General features: G+C 42.6%; 1 protein-coding gene across 2 annotated transcripts in view; it reads left to right on the forward strand.

Moving 5' to 3' along the window:
* Cdk19 (cyclin dependent kinase 19) overlaps positions 1 to 18,199 on the forward strand; it is a 135,888-nt gene that overhangs the window by 33,377 nt on the left and 84,312 nt on the right. The window contains exon 2 of one of the 2 annotated variants that reach the window (XM_052162997.1): positions 11,067 to 11,142. The exons of the other annotated variant lie outside the window; for it this stretch is intronic. Coding sequence (XP_052018957.1) covers positions 11,067 to 11,142 — 76 coding nt within the window. The remainder of the gene's footprint in view (positions 1 to 11,066; positions 11,143 to 18,199) is intronic. 2 annotated transcript variants of the gene reach the window in all.

Genomic DNA, 18,199 nt, shown 5'->3' on the forward strand with positions numbered 1-18,199 from the left:
GAACTAGTTTTGACAAAAGTAAGAGGTTGAGGGTTCTATCTGCATATAGCCTAATTAGTGAAATTTAAGTGTTACTGAACCATAGTTGAAATTCATTGATGTGAGAGTCATTTTCATTTAAAATTCAATGCAGACTCTCTAGTCAACATATGATTGTTGGTCAGGCCTTGCAGTGCTGCCTACAAGTCCGAGTATTTACAAAGCAAGTTCATGGTCTGTCAGGACTACATCGTGTGTTCTAAGGCTAGCCAGGGCTGCTTAGTAATACTGTGTAGAGAGGACTGGGGCTGTAGCTCAGTGGTAGAGCATTATGCTCTGTATAAGTCATACAGAAGTCCCTGGTTCAATCTCTAGTGTTGGGAAGAAAAGAGGGAAAAAAATGGTTGTATAAAACTAAGGTCTGGGCACCGAGGGAAACGTGTTGCTGTTCACCGATTGCAGGAAGCCTGCTCTGATTCTGTGTTGGTTTGTTTTTAATTGAATTCCAAATGAAGGAGCTACTGAAGATTGAAGATGCTTTACAGAAAACTAAACACTGTGAATTCGTTTATAAGGAAAGAGACCCAGTAAAGTCAACCAGGCTTCGTAAAGGATACAGTGAATTGGTTGTTAGGTTTAATGGTGCAGGGGAGTGCTGACTTAGAAATTTACTATATTTAGAGATGAATTATATTTACAATAATATAAATTGTGGGTGGGAGTGTTATTGATGGTATTCATTGATGAGAGGAATCTAAACTAATACAAAGACCTTGTTACTCAGAATTCTTTTAAAGGACCATTATCATGCAGACAACAAAAGACGTTTCAATTGTACTATTTATGAATGAGTTTGTTTAAAAATACTAAAAGTAGGGGTGTAGAAATAAGGTTATCTATATGGGTACATATAGTATCACTGTTAATGTTTTATTTTTGAGATTATAATATGATTAAGTCATTTCTCCCGTTCCTTTTCTTTCTCTAGCCTTCCATAGATCCCCCTGTCAAGTTCATGGCCTCTTTTTTTCATTAATTGATGTTTCATGTATGTGTTTGTATATGTATATATATATTCCTAAATGCAAAAATACGAGCTGCTCAGTCTGTATTTTCGTTCGTTCATTCATGTATGTATGTATGTATGTATGTATGTATGTAGTTTGTTTGCTTGTTTGCAGGGCTGAACATTTGGTATTGGATAACAAATTGCTGTCCTATTCTCTGGTGAAGCCTGTTTCTCCCACTCTCTGTGTAGCCTCCTGGGCTCCCCCATGGCATCCTGACCCATCCGCTTTACCTATCGCTTGTTTTCCTCATTCAGCCCATGTGTAAGCAGGCACGTTGGTGAGACGAGCTTCTTTCTGATTTAGCTTCTGGCTTACTAGGAGACTCGCTCTCATAGCAAACCCTTTGGCTCTCACAATCTTTCTGCCTCCTCTTCTGCAAATTTCCCTGACCCTTTTGTGTGGGAGTTGTTTTGTAGATGTCATGGCTGAGTCTAGGTTGCACAACTCTGTATTTTGGTTGGTTGTGGTTTCTTGTAATGGTCTTTGTTGCAAAGAGAACTTTCCGTGATGAAGGGTGAGGACTACATTTACCTGTGGGTATAAGGATAAATGTTTAGAATTTTTTAGGGATTGTGGTGGTTTTCAGTACCAGGCTTGGTTTCCTTCTTTTCCAGTGGCTCTTAAGTCCACTTAGAAGTGTTGGTTATGGCAAGGAAGGTGTGCCACTACTGCACCCTCAGGTTATCGTGCCGCGCTGGTCACAGCTGGTCATAGGACTGTTGCTTGCTCCCTTCCTTTGGAAGCTTGCATGGTGTCTTCTGGTATCAGGAAAGGTAGTCCTCGGGGAGGAGGAATTTAGGTTAGTTCTAGCGCACAGGCCTCTGGACCCTTGTCTGAAGTGCATGGTATCTTTAGTGACAGGGACTTACTTCTTCTTACCTCCGGGGACAACTAAGGACAATAGCAAATAGCTTATGTGCTCTGGGAGTTTCTTGGACATCCCTGACAACACCAAAGAAAGTTTCTCATGTTTAGTCTTAGATTTGTTTTAAGTGGTTTTTGGCTCTTGGGAGAAGCCAAATTGTCAGCCCAGATGAGGAAATTTCATTTAAACTATGTGTATATATTTATGCACAGACTTAGGTATATTATTGTTTTTTCAAAAGTAAATAGTAGGATTTCTTACAACCTTTTCAGATATTCTTACTGTTATTTTACCCTTTTCTTTTGTATAACTCCCTCCTAGATCCCTAAGTAAAGACCCTCTTCCAGTTTCCATGATCAGATCCCTTGGACCCTGCTCTGTTATCTGTCTCTCCCACACCCCTGCCCCACCAGCTGTAGTCTCTTTTTACTTTCTGGTTTCTGTAGTTTGAAGTGTGAAATTCTGGTTTCTTTACCAACTCAGTTGTGTCACATGATGTCTTTCTGGAAGCTGCCTTGTCAGAGGTCATGTGATGTTTTGCTGAAAACAGACACTTGAGAAGGCATGTAATATTCTAGAAAGAATATATAAGTCACCCCATATACAGTGAGAGGATGTTCTTGCACTGCTACGCTCTGCAGTGCTTTGCTGGTCTTTGCTGGTCTTCACTTCGTAGAGAGAAGTGCACCAAAGAACTTCTCGTGGTATTCTGGCTGATTGTGACTGCTTCCACTGACTTGTGCCAAATTGGAGGAGCCACGCTGTTCCTGGTGGATTTGCTGCCGCTGATTCGTGTTTGGTGTTTGCTATTGAACTGCTGATATCCTGACAACAAAGATGGAAATTGACCCAAGGAATTACTTCTAAACAGGTCCATAGCACCGTTTTCCTATTAACTTTATTTTTCCCCTACCTCTGGTCTGTGAGTTAGAAGAGAGGTTGAAGTGTTTAAGAACCTTAAATAAAGTAGATTTTGAAAAATTCTAAGCCTGTAGTAGTTGTTTCAGGGTACAGTTACATCTGAAGATTTGGATGGTGCCAGGAGCCTCTGGAGAGAGAGATCATGCATCTGGGTCATGGTTACTTACCCACTGTACTTACCCAGTACAGTGTTTTTTTTCTATGATATAACAAAATACAATGACCAAGACAGCTTATAGAGAAAGCACTTAATGTGGGACTCACGGTTCCAGAGAGTAAGTAGTAGGGTCTGTGGCCATTGTGGCAGAGGAACATGGCAGCAAGGCAGGCAGGTGGAGCACTGCACACAAACAATTACAAGGCAGAGAGAGCTAACTGGAGCTAATGGGGAGTGCCTGGGCTTTTGAAACTTCAAAGATGCCGTCCCCCTTCCCCATCTCCCACTCCCTGTCCCTCCACCCACAAGGCCACACACACCTTTTCAAATAGTTCCACCAACTGGGAACCAAGCATTCAAAGATATGAGCCTGTGGGGGCCTTTCTTATTCAAACCACCACAGTCTACAGACAGGTTTGTGCCAGTTCTTTTGTTTTTTTCATTACAGTGGGTCTGTAGATCCTAGGATCTTGGATGGGAATCCCTTTAGCATTGCTCTCTTTGGTTAGGATTGCTTTGGCTCTCTGGGATCTTCTGTGCTTCCGTATGTATGTTAGGATAGCTTTTTGATTTCTCTAGAGAATGAGATGGGGATCTTACTGAATTTATAAATTTTGTAAAATGGTTGTTTTCACAATATTAACCAATCCGTGAGCATGGGTGTTTTTCCTTTTTCTAGTGTCTATATCTTTCTTGAGAGGTTTAAAATTTTCACTGTTAGGGTTCTTCATTTTAGTTAGGTTTATTGCTAGATCTTTTCTTTCCTTTGAGGCTGTTGTGAACTGGAGTGTGTCTGAGAGCTGGGGTTCTCGCCAGTGTTTCTGCCTCTGTTGAATTCCATCTCAAGTTCTGGATTATCTTCATTCTCTCAGCCTTACATTTGCGTCTTCTTTAGCATCACTCAGGCCTTAAGTTCTTTTGCCCAATTTCATTGAGTGGTTTCTTTGTGTCTTCATTAAACTTATGTTTACTTCATTGATCTTTGAAACTCTGTGTCCTGCTGTTCACCTACCTGATGCTCATTGGCAGACATGCCCACAGGACTGATAGTTCTTTGAGAAAAGATAATGGCTTGACCTTTCGTATTGTTAGTGTTCCTGTGTTGCGATCTGTGCATGTGGGTGGACTTTATTGTTCTCTGTTGTAGGATGCCTGGCTAGGTTAGCCTGGATGTTGGAAATGGCTTGGGAGGATTGAAGTCAGGTGGACAGAGAGGGCTGTGCTGGTGTACAGGATGTGCCTCCTGGTCCAGTCCTGGGGTTTGAGGGTCGTTTTGGCTGGGTGGAAAGGTTGAGGATGTGGCATGGGCGGGGCCTGTGGCCTGTGGAGTAGGGAGGGTAGACCCAGGTAGAAGCCTGGATATTGGATGTGGATGGGCAGGGATGGCCAGAGTAGCTTAGGCAGGGGCACATGGGACCTAGGTTAGACCTGGTAGGCTGGGGATGTCAGGCTCAGTTATGGGGCTAGACCATGGAGAAGGAGGTCACTATCAGTTTTTAACTTTAGTTTTGAAAAATGTAATACTTAAAAAGTTTTACTCTGATATGGTGCTGTCTCAATGCCTGTGTGTAACACAAGCTCTCGGAACGTACAGGCCCAAGAATTCAAATCCAAGGCCTGTCTAAGGCCTGTCTACCTAACTAACAAGACCCTTTCTTAAAATGTGTAGAGTTTGGGGATATAGATCAATAGGAGTGTGATTTCCTGGCAAGGTTCTAGGTTAGCTCAGCATTAAGGGAAAAAGTCATGATATCACAAAATAAGGACAATAGATCCAAATACATCATTACTACTGTGCTGGGTAAATATTGATTGAGTGATTCAGAAAACTAACTTTGACTTCCTATTATTCCAAATACTTAACTCTGTGTTGCTTTTTCCTTGTGTGTGATATTAGCTTTCTAGCCTGCAGAGTCGGGTTGTCAGATACTAAAGGAAAGGACATACTTTGGTGGATTCTATCATTTTCTTGGAGAAAAATAATATTGGCAAGATTCATGTGTCATAGAGTTTGAAGAATGAATGTCTTAGTGGTCATTCATTTACTTTTAAAAGTTAATTAACAATGTACCACAGTCTTGGATCTTATACTTTTGAGAGCTGTATCATTTGAATTCTCTTAGGATTCAGGAAAGCTAATTTAGGAGCTAAGTCTATATATAGACTTGTTTGTATTCTATGGGCTATGAGAGGTGAGCGTGCCTTCAGAAACGGTTTTGTTTTGCCTCTGCTCTCCTGGCTCTGTCTTCTTCTGGTCCTAGTTCCCTCTTAGACCTGAAGGACTGACCTCTTACAGTGCGCTTCCTCCCGTACAATAGCTGCACACTCTCGGCGCACACTTCCTCAGGCTAATCCGAGTCCCTTTGTCTTTAGTCTGGTCCTACTCCTCTCTCCACTAACGCCTCAGTCAGAGCCATGTGCTGTTTGTGAGCCCAGCGCTCGGAAAGGCTGTACCATAGGGTAGACCGGCCTGGGCTTCATAGTTGGGTTTGAGGTAGCCTGTGCTACACAGCCACACTTTCCCTCCTCACCCCCAAAGCCCAAGCTCAGGCTCACCCTTCATTTGTCTTTTTTATTCATCCTCCCTGTCTAGTCATTTGGGACCGGCAGTCCTCTAAAATGACTCAGAAGGGTTTGCTCTTCAGTCTTGCTCTTACCAGCACGCTGTGAAGAACATTGCACTTGGTAATAGGGCGGAGTGGTGCCAGGGCTGCCTCCAGTTGCTGCCTTCTTCATTGTAGTGTGGAGACTGGATCTTCTTAAGCAAGCGGTCTATTGCCACACCACAGTTTCCCTGCAGCAAGTCTGACGTGCCTTCAGTCTTATTCGTCCTTTCTAGAACATAAAAGTCCTGATTTGTTTTCTGTTGCTGTAATAAAAGCCATGACCAAAAGCAACTTGGGGAAGAACGGTTTATTTCCTCTTAGAGTTAGTAGTCCATCATCAGAGGAAGGCAAGGCCGGGACTTGTGGCGGAAACTGCAGGTACGACCTTGGAGGAATGATGCTTACTGATTTGCTCTCCATTCTTGCTCAGTTTGCTTTCCGGTACAACCTAGGACCACCTGCCCGGTGGCCCCACCCACAGTGGGCTGGCTCCTCCCACAGCAATCACTAAATAAGAATATAGTGCCCCCAGGCTTGCCTCCGGGAGAATTTGATGGAGGCATTTTATTTTCAGTTGAGGCCCCCTCTCCTCAAATGACTTTAGTTTGTACCAAGTTGACAAAAAGTGAAACATAGTTTTCATTGCGTTTAGAATGAGATTTATCTCCAGGTCTCACTTTAGGCTTTGCCATTTGTCTCTGCTGGGTGACATTGCCGCGCGCACAGTCAGACGGGAGAGGCTTCACCCATCCTCAGCCATCTCCTTCACACACTCAACCAAACTGTTACTAAAATTGTCAGTTTGGATTCAGAAATGTTTTATTTTATTCATTTTATTTTGTAGTGACAGGCTGTTGTAGAGTTCTCAACTCCCAGAGATCTAGCTTCCATTGCCTCGAGTTTGTCAAAGAGTCTAGTGCACCCCAAGACCTCCCCATTTCTTATGCTGAATCTCAGATGTGCCCCTTCACCATTTACCACGTGACAAACAAAAAAACAACTATAATGATGTTCTCCATTCCCTGTCAATTTTAAAACTTCAAATCTTAAAATTGAAGGTTTTGGGCCGGGCGTGGTGGCGCATGCCTGTAATCCCAGCATTTGGGAGGCAGAGGCAGGTGGATTTCTGAGTTCGAGGCCAGCCTGGTCTACAGAGTGAGTTCCAGGACAGCCAGGGCTACACAGAGAAACCCTGACTCAAAAAACAACAACAACAACAACAAACCCCCCCCCCAAAAAAAAAAAGAAAAAGAAAAAATTGAAGGTTTTTCAAGGTTTTGTTAATTTAGCATATGAAAGTTAAATTTAAACTTTATAAGTGAAATAATTACTAGCTTTGCTCCTTTTTCCTGTCCATATAATTCAGGGTAAGAGGCTTATGCTTCAGTCAGTTCTCAAGCGTTCAGATTCGCTTGAGACAGCCTGGATATGAAATTTAAAAGCTATTAATGTGATGTGTTAATTTTGCACTTTTTGCCTTACTGCAAAAATCTTATAGTTTCCATAGCAACAATAACCTATCCAGATTGTGTAATATTCTTTACAGTATTAAAAATAAAACTGCAAATCCATGAGTTTCTGGAGCACCTCATGTTGGAGAACTGGGACTTGAAAGATTTCAGTGAAAAATAAGTTGTAATTGAATGTGAATAATGTGTCAAAAGGCTTTTTATAATTTAAGAATTAATAGCTTTAAATATTCAGTAATAGATAGCTGGTAGTTAATTTGATTATTAGGCATGAAGCATTGCATTACATGTCAGTATCATAGCACACTGGCTCCTGCTGTGAGGTTAGAGGAGGCGCTGGCTGTGACTCCTCTGTCATTTGCTCTCTTCTTAGTGGTCCCTGAGTAGTCGGGAAACCATGGAAGAAAGGGGAAAGGACCATCTAAGCTTTTCCGTTGTTTGTCTTTGTTCCTCAAAATACACCTATGAGCCTGGTGTGTTGGCACGCGCCTTCCTTCCTTCCTTCCTTCCTTCCTTCCTTCCTTCCTTCCTTCCTTCCTTCCTTCCTTCCTTCCTTTCTTTTCTTTCTTTTCTGGAACTCAGGTTGTAGACCAGGCTGGCCTCGAACTCAGAAATCTGCCTGTCTCTGCCTCCCATGTGCCACCACCGCCCAGCTGGCACACGCCTTTCACCCTGGAGGCAGAGGCAGGCAGAGCTAGGCCAGCCTGGTCTATCTACATAGTGAGTTCCACACCAGTCAGGGCTTCGTAGTGAGACCCTGTCTGTCTTAACCTGCCTCCTCCAATATGTCTAAATTAATCATTTTGAAAATACTAAAGATTATTTAAAGTCGGCAGTTGTTTTTGGAGTATCACATTATTTTGCTAGTACCATTAAGTAACAAAACTTTCTGCATCTTAACATGTGTTTTTAATTTTTTGGCTTACTTTCTTTTTTTTCCCCTCGGATTTTTGAATTTGTTTTTTTCTGAGACAGGGTTTCTCTGTAGACCAGGCTGGCCTCGAACTCAGAAATCCACCTGCCTCTGCCTCCCAGAGTGCTGGGATTCCAGGCGTGCACTGCCACTGCCCGGCTGCTTACTTTCAATATGTAGTTACATGTATATATTTATTTGCCATAGACTAGCCTGTATATGTTTTTGATAACATAGAGTGCCCTAGTTGCTTTCTGTGGCTGAGATAAAACACTGACCAAACAGAACCTGCTGGGTGGAAAGGCTTTACTTCGTTTTACAGGCCCGTCACTGATGTCTGGACAGGAACCCCGACCAGTGCTGCTCGGCTTGCCTGCTCTCCAGGGCTTGTTCAGCTTGGTCTCACACAGCCCTGAGCCACCTGCCCAGGGCAGGGGGTGCAGGGGCCCTGCATGAGTGGGCTAGACCCTGCTATTAATTAAGAAAATGTCACAGACTTGCCCACGGGCTAGTTCCTCAGTGTGCTTTCCTTTTCTTAAGCCGTGCTTGAGCAGTGGTTCCCAGCCTGGGTCTCCACCCCTGGTCGTGGGGAGTGGGATTGTTGACTAATCCGTTCACAGGGGTCACATATCAGATCTCCTGCATTTCAGATATTTACAGCACTATTTACAACAATAGCAGAATTACAGTTTTGAAGTAGCAATGAAATAATTTTATGGTTGGTTCGTTATAACACGAGGAAAGGGTTGCAGCATTAGGAAGGTTGAGAGTCACTGCTCTAGAGTGCGTCAGGGTGAGAGGAAGAACTAAGCGGATAGACAGTAAATTTCCCATGTTTCTAATGACCTTTCTCACCGTAATTTATTGAGTTCACCATAGACTATTCTTTTGACATCTGGTATATTTTCTGTTTACTCAAATGCTCTGTAAAAGCTCTGGAATTTATTAAGCCCTGGGGTCACTCCTTAGCAGCAATATATATATTTTGCTGCTATGTATTTAAAAAAATATATAATATTTTTTAAAAAGGTAATTAAGAGATACTTACTTACCCTGATTGGAATATAGTGGAAACAATAGAACCCTTAGACGGATGGTGGGAGTTAGGCATCTGTAACTCCCGCATTTGCCCTGAATAGGTGGTTAAGATGAGCTGGAAGGGGAGGGCACTCGGGTGTAATCTCAGCCCTCAGGGGCAGGTCCTTTTGTTGCTCTGAGTCATGGAGATACTCAAGACAGGCTCCTTCATGTGCTCCAGCAGGTCACAGGTGGGGTAGATGCTGGGGTGTACTAACTCAGCCCTGGACCTTGGCCAACTGAGAGCTCTTCTGCGCCCCCCAACCCCAGACTAGGGCCAGCTCTCTAGCACAGCTAGCTCATCGATGCTGCAGTCAGCAAGGGATAGCCAGCACTTCTGCCCTTGCTACTGGCTCACCTGCAGGTGAGGTGTCTTGTGGCAAACATTCTCAGGTTCATATTTCTTTGTTTGTTTGTTTGTTTGTTTGTTTTTGCCGAGACAGCGTTTCTCTGTGTAGCCCTAGCCGTCCAGGAACTCACTCTGTAGACTAGGCTGGCCTCGAGCTCAGAAATCTTCCTGCCTCTGCCTCCCAAGTGCTGGGATTAACACCTGTAATCCCACCACTGCCCAGCTCATATTTCTTTCATGAATAAAGCTACATGTTCTTTTCGCATCAGAAGTCTTTCGTCTATACAGTCCTGTTTCAACCCCCCCCCCCCAAAAAAAACAAAACAAAACAAAACAAAACACTTTAGCCAGACAATGCATAACATTTTTTTTTTTTAAAGGAACAGTTCTACTCTTCAGCTACTGTCTGTAGTGTCCCCAGGCTAACAGCCCTTAACAGACAGCTGACTGTCTGATTCTTGACACCTTATAGCTCTAGCCTTCTACCAATCAACCAAAACTAAGCTGTAGCTGATGAGCAAACCGGAGTTACCATTAACTTACCACCTGGCCAGACATTCAAGCCTACAGACCTCCTGCCAGGGGTTTGGGGGAGCTTTTTTGCAGCACATTTTTTCTTGATGAAAGAGTTATAGTGAATAAGGCAGAAACATGGAACTATGGTATTTAATACAAGAGTTCCACTTAACTCAGAGATGGTGCTGCACACTTGGGGAAAGAAGCAGGAGGAGCTTTGTGAATTCCAGGCAAGCCTAGTCTACACAGCACGTTCCAAGTTAGCTAGGGATACAGAGGGAGACCTGGGAGGGAGGGGGAGAGAAGGAATGGGAGAGGGATAGGGAGGGAGAGGGACAGAAAGGGGACCAACAGATTGAGAACCGGTGTCTAATCCAACCAAAAGGTAAAAATCGGATTATGTCCCTGTTATTAGTACAATCCATGGCATGATTTGTGTTTGCTAGATATTCAAATCACAGTGATGACAGTCAGCTGGGGTCTTCTTGTGGCTGGTTCTGGTCTCTACTCTGAGGATATTATCTGTTAAAGTAGCCACTCCTCTGTCCTCCCTCCTCCCATTATTTATTGAAGTATTGCGTTGGTTAAAATCCTTGGTAACTCTCAGGCTTCCCCACAGTCCCAGTCCTGTCTTTGCTGTTTTCAAAACTGCCTCTTAACTACTAGATGTCTCCAGGAGTGTTTTCAGAAAGCAATGTTGGTGCTGAGTTTTGAAGTCTTAAAGGCTTTTGCTTGATGCCTTTGTAACTGGGAGTTAATAAATCACATAAACTGGTAGTTTGTTTCTGTCAGTCACTTCTGTAGTGATGGTTTATAACAGAGTACCTGTGTAGATGTGCCCTCACAGTGTGTTTGAGTTATAGTTATGCTCGGTTACCCTTTGGAACTAGTGCTGCCTTTACTGCCCTAGTCTCTTCACTGTGAATTTATGCCTTAGCTCTGCCTGCTGTTTTTATTATAACACAAATTTATCATTTTCTATACTAGAAATATTATCAAAAATAACCAGCAATGCATGGCATAATGACATATTTACATATTAATGAGAAATGAGATGTGTTTCCATTGTTTTTGTAGTTGTAACTTTTAAATTGAAAATTAATATGTGGAAAAATAAAAACTATTTCTTTTTGTTTACATGCAGAAAAGATGAAAAGGAATATGCACTTAAGCAAATCGAAGGCACAGGGATATCTATGTCGGCTTGTAGAGAGATTGCAGTAAGTATAGTTTACTTTACTTATCAATATTGAATATTTATTATAAAACATGCATTAATGTATGCAATGGATGATAACTTTACAGACTTAAGAATAGTTTATATAAAATAGGAAATCTGGAAACCTAAAATTATCAAAATCATTTTTTGAGCATTTTCTTTTTTAAAATTTTTATTAAATTTATTTATTCATTTTATATCCCAGGATCAGCCCCCCACATTAGCCCCCTCATCCTCCCAGTACACCCTCTAATGGATCCTCTCTCTGCTTCTCCCTTTCCTTCTCCTTTGATTTTTTTTTCTTTGTTTTTCGGCTCTATTTACTTATTTTCTTTTGGGAGAGAGGTTGCAAGGTGGAGGGCAGATAAAAAAGGGACAGGAAGATGGGTGGGACTGGGTTGCATGATGTAAATTTCACAAAGAACCAATAAAAAGCAAATCAAACAAACAAAAAAACCCCCCCAAACACTACAGAAAAAGAATGTTAAAAAAAAACCCTGCTATATCAACACTTAGAAATTCTTTTCTTTGCAAAAATTCTCCCTCCCACACACATAAAAATAGAGCCCATAACCTTTTGTGCAGTATGCTTTGATCCAAAGTAATAAAGTAAATTTCAACGGTGGAGTTAGTTGAACTATTTATTAATCATACTGTGTTACATGGGGTATGTAATGAATTGTGAGGTGTAACTCCTCAACACTCTTAAAAAACTGAGATGTTTGCATGGCGGAGAGCAGCCAAGCAGGCAGTATGGCAGCAGGCTTCAGCGAGTGGTCAGGGAGCTGCCTTAGCCTTCCTGGACTGTGAGAACAAAGCGCTCAGCCCCGCCATCCTTTTCTGTGTCCTCCATGATTAAAAGGGTGCACGGAATCTCTCTGGGGTCTTATAGAAGGGAACCAGTCACTTTTACAAGGGCTTGGTCCTCATGACCTAAAATCACCTCCCACCTCAGAGAGGGCCCATGAAGTAGTGACTTAAAAAGTTGAGTTGGGGGGTTGGAGAGATGACTCAGTGGTTAAGAGCACTTGACTGTTCTTCCGAAGGTCCTGAGTTCAAATCCCAGCAACCACATGGTGGCTCACAACCATCTGTAATGAGATCTGACACCCTCATCTGAAGTGTCTGAAGACAGCTACAGTGTACTTACATATAATAAATAAATAAATCTTTAAAAAAAAAAAGTTGAGTTGGGATTGAGGCACATAAAGATTAAGACTGGAGCAGTGTCTCCGGGTAGAGCGTCGCACATGTCTGAAGGCTGCACCGTCATCTCTAATACCCGGTAAATTCAGGCTGGGCCTGCCTGTATTCTAGCAAGATGGCTAGCTGGACTCACTGAGTCAATGTGCCCTGAGAGACCTTACCTCAGTAAATAAAGTGAAGTCAAGGAGGACACAGATGTCAGCCTCTGGCCTGCACAGCTTGTGCACACAGTGTCTGTGCACTTGCCCATGTGCATATGTGCCCGCACAGGTGAGCACACACCACACACACAGTCATGGAAATAGAAACCTCATCTTTGTTACTGGCAGAGGGAAGAGAAGTCTAGAAGCCCTCCCTCCCCCTAGTGCTGAGAATTGAGCTCAGCACCTCATACATATGAGGTAACTGATCAACCACTGAGCTATATCTGCAGCCCATACCCTGACTTGTTGCCTGGCCGCTGAGAGTCTCAGTTCTGGCCTGTACTGCTGAGAAGCCCCACTTCTTCGGTGACTTCTGTTGTGCTGTTTCCAAATGTAAGTACACATCCGCATTTCAGCTCTGGTGTTCTCAGTGTCACTTTCACTTTTTGTGAAACTTAGGTGGGTGCAGTTAGGTGGGTGGAATGGAGTGGTGAGGAGCTGGCTGCTTTGGTTTTCTCCGTAGGTCCTGTGCTGGGGCAGCCTGCCGCTCTAGCTCAGTGGAGTCCTTACAGCTTTCGGTATAGCTGCATAAACTTTTTTTTTTTTAAATTATGGAATAGAATTGATAGAATGTATATTAGCTGGTAATTTAACTCTGAGAAAAGCTTTGAAATATCCATGAATAAAGCTGTTTAAGTTTTTAAAATTTGTCTTTACAAACCTTAAAATTATTGCATTACATTTCATATATTAAAAGTGGAAAGGTTCATGACATTAGACACAATGATTTTAAAAGTTTTTTTTTTTTTTTTGGTTTTTCGAGACAGGGTTTCTCTGTGTAGCCCTGACTGTCTTGGAACTCACTCTGTAGACCAGGCTGGCCTGGAACTCAGAAATCTGCCTCTCAAGTGCTGGGAGTGCAGGCATGCGCCACCATGCCCGGCTTGATAATTTTTTTCATAAAAGGTTTGACATAGTTTTTAGAGTAGAGCTAGAGAATTTTTTTTTATTATTTTTTAAATTCTTTGTTTACATTCCAAATGTTTTCCCCTTTCCTGGTCTCCCCCCCCCCCCCCATATGTCTCGTAAACCCGAACTAGAGAAATTTTATGCGATTTACTTTGGACAAAATATCTTCTTTGGTTGCTGTCTTCTTAAAAACAAACAAATTTGGCTTTTAGGAGTGAAGGCTCTGTATAGACAGTTTCCTATTACACTATGGACTTCTTGCCCTGTGGTGATGGTTGGCAGGTTTCCTGGTTGTGTTCAGCTTCCTTAGCAAAGTAAGGACTAGTCCTAATTTTTCTTTCTTTCTTTTATTTTTTAATTAATTAATTAATTAATTAATTAATATTTCAAGACAGGGTTTCGCTGTGTAGCTTTGGTTGTCCTGAACTCACTCTGTAGATCAGGCTGGCCTTGAAAGCAGAAATCTGCCTGCCTCTGCCTCCCAGATACTGGGATCAAGGGTGTGCCTCACAACCACCCAGGATCTGTCTGAGTCTGAGGCCAGTTTGCTCTACATTGGGAGTTCCAGGCCAGCTACAGCTACGTGCAAACTAAGATCTTATCTCAAACAAATAACAGACTGTATTCTTAGAACATACTAAGGTATAAACTGCACTGTGGTCTTATGCGTGTCTGTGCTTTATGTGAGTGCTTGTATGTGCATGAGCACGTGGAGCCAGAGGTGCTGTCGTGCCTTTCCTCACTGTTGTACACCTGGTTTTGTTTTTTTAAAAGAGTAACAGTTTAATGATTCTTCTGGAATGTATCGTGTCTTTTAAGCAAATGCATGTAGCCTCAACTCCTCCTGTGTCTGTTCTCCATTTTCATGTCCCTCCATCTTTCTTTTGAGGCATACTTTGTAATTTAATCTGGAGCTTGCCAATCCGACTAGACTGTCTAGCCAGCAAGTCCCAGGGACCCTGGCAGCCGATGCCCCACTTCCAGCCTCCTACTTGTACAGCAAGCGCTTTATTCACTGACCCATCGCCCCAGCCCCTAAACCATAAACTTTTATTTAAAATTAGTAATCTTAGATTCAAGCTAGATGGACACTTCTGTGTTTATTAGTGTTCACTTGGAGAGTGTGTCCATGCAGGCACACCATGCACACGTGTGATCAGAGAACTCCTGTTAGCGGCGGGCTCTTGGATTTCTCTTTGTAGGGGCAGTCTGTCTTCGTTCTCCTTGCTGGACTGCATGCTGCAGACCAGCTGGCCCAGGAACTTCGGGCGACTGCGCTGTCTCCCAGGATCATGTCAGCATAGCAGTGAGACGCAGGGACTGGTCACACATGCTCGTTTGTTTGTGTGTACACACTTACAGGCACAGCATGTGTGTTAGAGGTCAGACACATTTACGTGTGAACTTTTTCTTCCCACTCTGTGAGTCTCAGGAATTGAACTCAGATTGACAGGCTTGGAGGTAGTTGCCTCTTCTTGGCTTTTGAAATAATGCCATTAAAATGGTGGGGCAGCAATACTAATATGTATTCTTTTGTTTTCATTTTAAGGTAGGAAAGAACTTGGGTTTCCGATTCAAATAGGTTTCGGGTTGTATAGACTCTATTATGCTTCCTGCGTGTCTTGAGCAAGCTGATAGTAGTTCTAGGCCCTATTTACCTATTGTTAGGTAGCTATAGAGATGAGGGCTTTTTGTTTGTTTGTATGTTTTATTAAGACTTATTTATTTTATGTATATGAGTACACTATAGCTGTCTTCAAACTCACCAGAAGAGATCATCAGATCCCCTTACCATGTGAGATTTGAACAGGCTGAGATTTGAACTCAGGACCTCTGGAAGAACAGTCAGTGCTCTTAACCGCTGAGCCACCTCTCCAGCCCTTGTTTTTTTTTTTTTTTTATGAGACAGGGTCTTTCTGTATAGATTTGGCTGGCCTGGAATTCAAATAGACCAAGGCTGGCTGTGAGCTCCTAGAAACCCATGTGCCTCTGCTTCCCTAGTGCTGGGGGTTAAAGCTCTGCACTACTGTGCTCAGCCTGTTTTCCTTTTATTTCTCTTTTTTGTTGAGCTTTAGTTTTATATAACAAAGGGGTGATTTTTAGGTCACAATTCAAGGGATAGCCATCGTGCTAGGAAAAGGAAGGGGCGGGGCTTATAGCAGTATGCTCTCGTTTCTCTGAAATTGAATTGCTAAATCTTATGGAAGATAAATTGTGTCCTTAACAGATGTCTGGTAAGTACTTCATATTGTATTTATTCACTGTTTGTTTTGAAATAGGTAGGTTCTAGCTATGTAGCTTGTATAGAGTTTTCCCCTCAGTTGGCCCGTAACGTGATGTAATCTGCCTGATTCTGCCTCTGAAGTGCTGGGATCACAGGTATGCACTACTATGCCTCGAACATAAATGTTCTTTTCAGAAGTTCAGAACTACTTTTTGTGGCAGCTTACACAACACAGTTCTTATGCATATAAAAGTCTGAGTTTTGAAATGTGAAATATCCTTTTCCTCAGAAAACATTGAAATCAAAGCTACTTGGGTCACTAGCCTATTCCACCAAAACCTATTAGTCATACAGGTGACTGCTAGGCTGTCTAGAGCTACAGTGCTCAGGGACAGCTTCTTACTGGTTTCTTTGGGTTTCAGTGTGTCCCCTTAGCTATAAGGCCTTGCTTGTTGATTCGGGTGCTTGACTGAACGCAGTACCTCCCTCACATGTGCTGACCGTGTGCTGCCCCTCAGCCACAGCTCTGGGAGGAAGTGGGTCGAGATTTAAAGTCTCTGACTTGCACGTTTGAGATAAGGCCTCACCCTACAGCTGGGAGAGGCTCACGTTTTCCATCACGTTTGCCTTTGCCTCCCAAATGTTGGGATTGAATTAAAGTCTTACAACTTTAGGCCACATCTTGTGTCTTCATATTTACTGATTGTGGCCAGCAGGCTCTTCAGGTCTTTCGGGTGCTTGGGGTCTATAAAAACTAGAGTAGAGACTGGGAGCAATTAGACCAGGTGCCAGGGTTATGCGGCAGCCAAGAAGAAGAAATTGAGGTTAGCTGTCCCAGCTAAGCAGTGTGACTGTGGAGCTGGGTCTCTGGCTACAAGAAGAGGAGAGAATTAGAAAACTAGGGGTCGAGGAGGAGACATGGCTCCAGTCAGCAGCCGTGGTAAGTGGAGGCCACCAGTAGACAAGGCGGCCTATGCAGGGAAAGCCCACAGTCGGGGTCTTAACACAAAAATGCACATGCCAGCAGAAACCTTACGATTAAGAGAAAGGAATTTCCCCCAGCACCAGTGGGTTGCCATAGAGACCCAGTCTCCCTCCCTGTTTCTGTTTGTGTTCCAGTGATAAAAGGTGCTCACATTAACTGCAGTTAGAACGACGCTCAGTCAGGATGAGACTGAGTTTTAGCAGATACCAACAGGAATTAGACCGCACTTGGAAAGCAGACAGCATAAATTTCAGTTTTATAAGCCTCTTGGCATACTGAACAGGTCTGGTCATCTAGAAGTTTGACTCTATTGTTTTTCTTAGAAGAAAGTTTTAATTGATTAGAAATTCTACACCTTGTAGATTATAGTGATACATAATTTTTTGAGGGGGTGGGTGATCTATTTCCTGCTAAGTTTGCCAAGCCATTTTATATGTCTTATATTAAAACACAAACCAGAGACATAAGCCTGTATTCCCTTGTGGTTTCAGTCTTGAGATGTTGCCAGTATGGGTTCATTTGAGTGTTTTCTTGTTTGAGCTTTTAAAAATTATCCCCATTTCCGCCCCATACTGAATCTGTTTTGTTTGTGTTGGACATTGAACTGGGGCTGTCTGCAATGCAAGATAGGTGTGTGGCCAATCACAACTTCTACAGTCCCAGTCTCAGTCCCAGCCCCAGCCCCAGCCCCAGCCCCAGCCCCAGCCCCAGCCCCAGCCCCAGCCCCAAGATTCTTAAAAGTTGAGGTTTTTTTTTTTTTTTAATGTAATGATCCTATCATGTTATCAGATTAAATGTATTTTAATATTTTATGGCATTCTTGTTTGTCCTTGTCAATTTTTGTGTTTTATGTCTTTGTTATGTTGAGTGCTGCCTATTTTATTATATTTCTGGGAGTCTTAGAGTATCTTTTGTTCTCCGTACATTGAGAAGGGGGCATGGAGAGGGCTGGTCAGATTTGTCTGGAATGCTGGACCCTTTTCCAGCAGTATTTACTTTGATGACTTCTTTGGGTTTTGTTGTCTAAAATAATAAGCACAGTTAAGGTGTTGCTATCTCAGTTCTTTTGGCATAATACACATCCTAATGTGTTGTAGTCTCAGTGTGAACAAAAGATAGCATGCTAAAACTGGATTTTCAGTGTTTGCACAGGTTAAGTTGGTAAGAGATAAAATAAACCTTTAAAAATATATAGTGATATTTTCCTTTCTTTTCCATGCCACTAGATGAACTCTAAGTTGGTGTCTTACGTCTCTACTATCATTTTAAAATTTCTACATTCCCGATGACTGATCTTTGAAAAGTTTGGCATAGAACATACTCTGCAAATGATTTAAGAAAAAGATGACACAGATTTTTCAAAGTGAAAAGTCCTCTGATGTGAAAGGTCCATTGGTTTTATTACACTTGAACTTGCAGTGAGAGGCACTTTTCTGGGATGGAACTAACATGTCAGTACATGAAAGTGCCTCTTTACCCCGAGTCTGTGATTCGAGTACAAGGAAGGCCAGGGCTAGCAGACCTTCCCAGT

This window comes from Apodemus sylvaticus, chromosome 19 (assembly GCF_947179515.1).
Source record: "Apodemus sylvaticus chromosome 19, mApoSyl1.1, whole genome shotgun sequence".
Lineage (NCBI taxonomy): Eukaryota > Metazoa > Chordata > Mammalia > Rodentia > Muridae > Apodemus > Apodemus sylvaticus.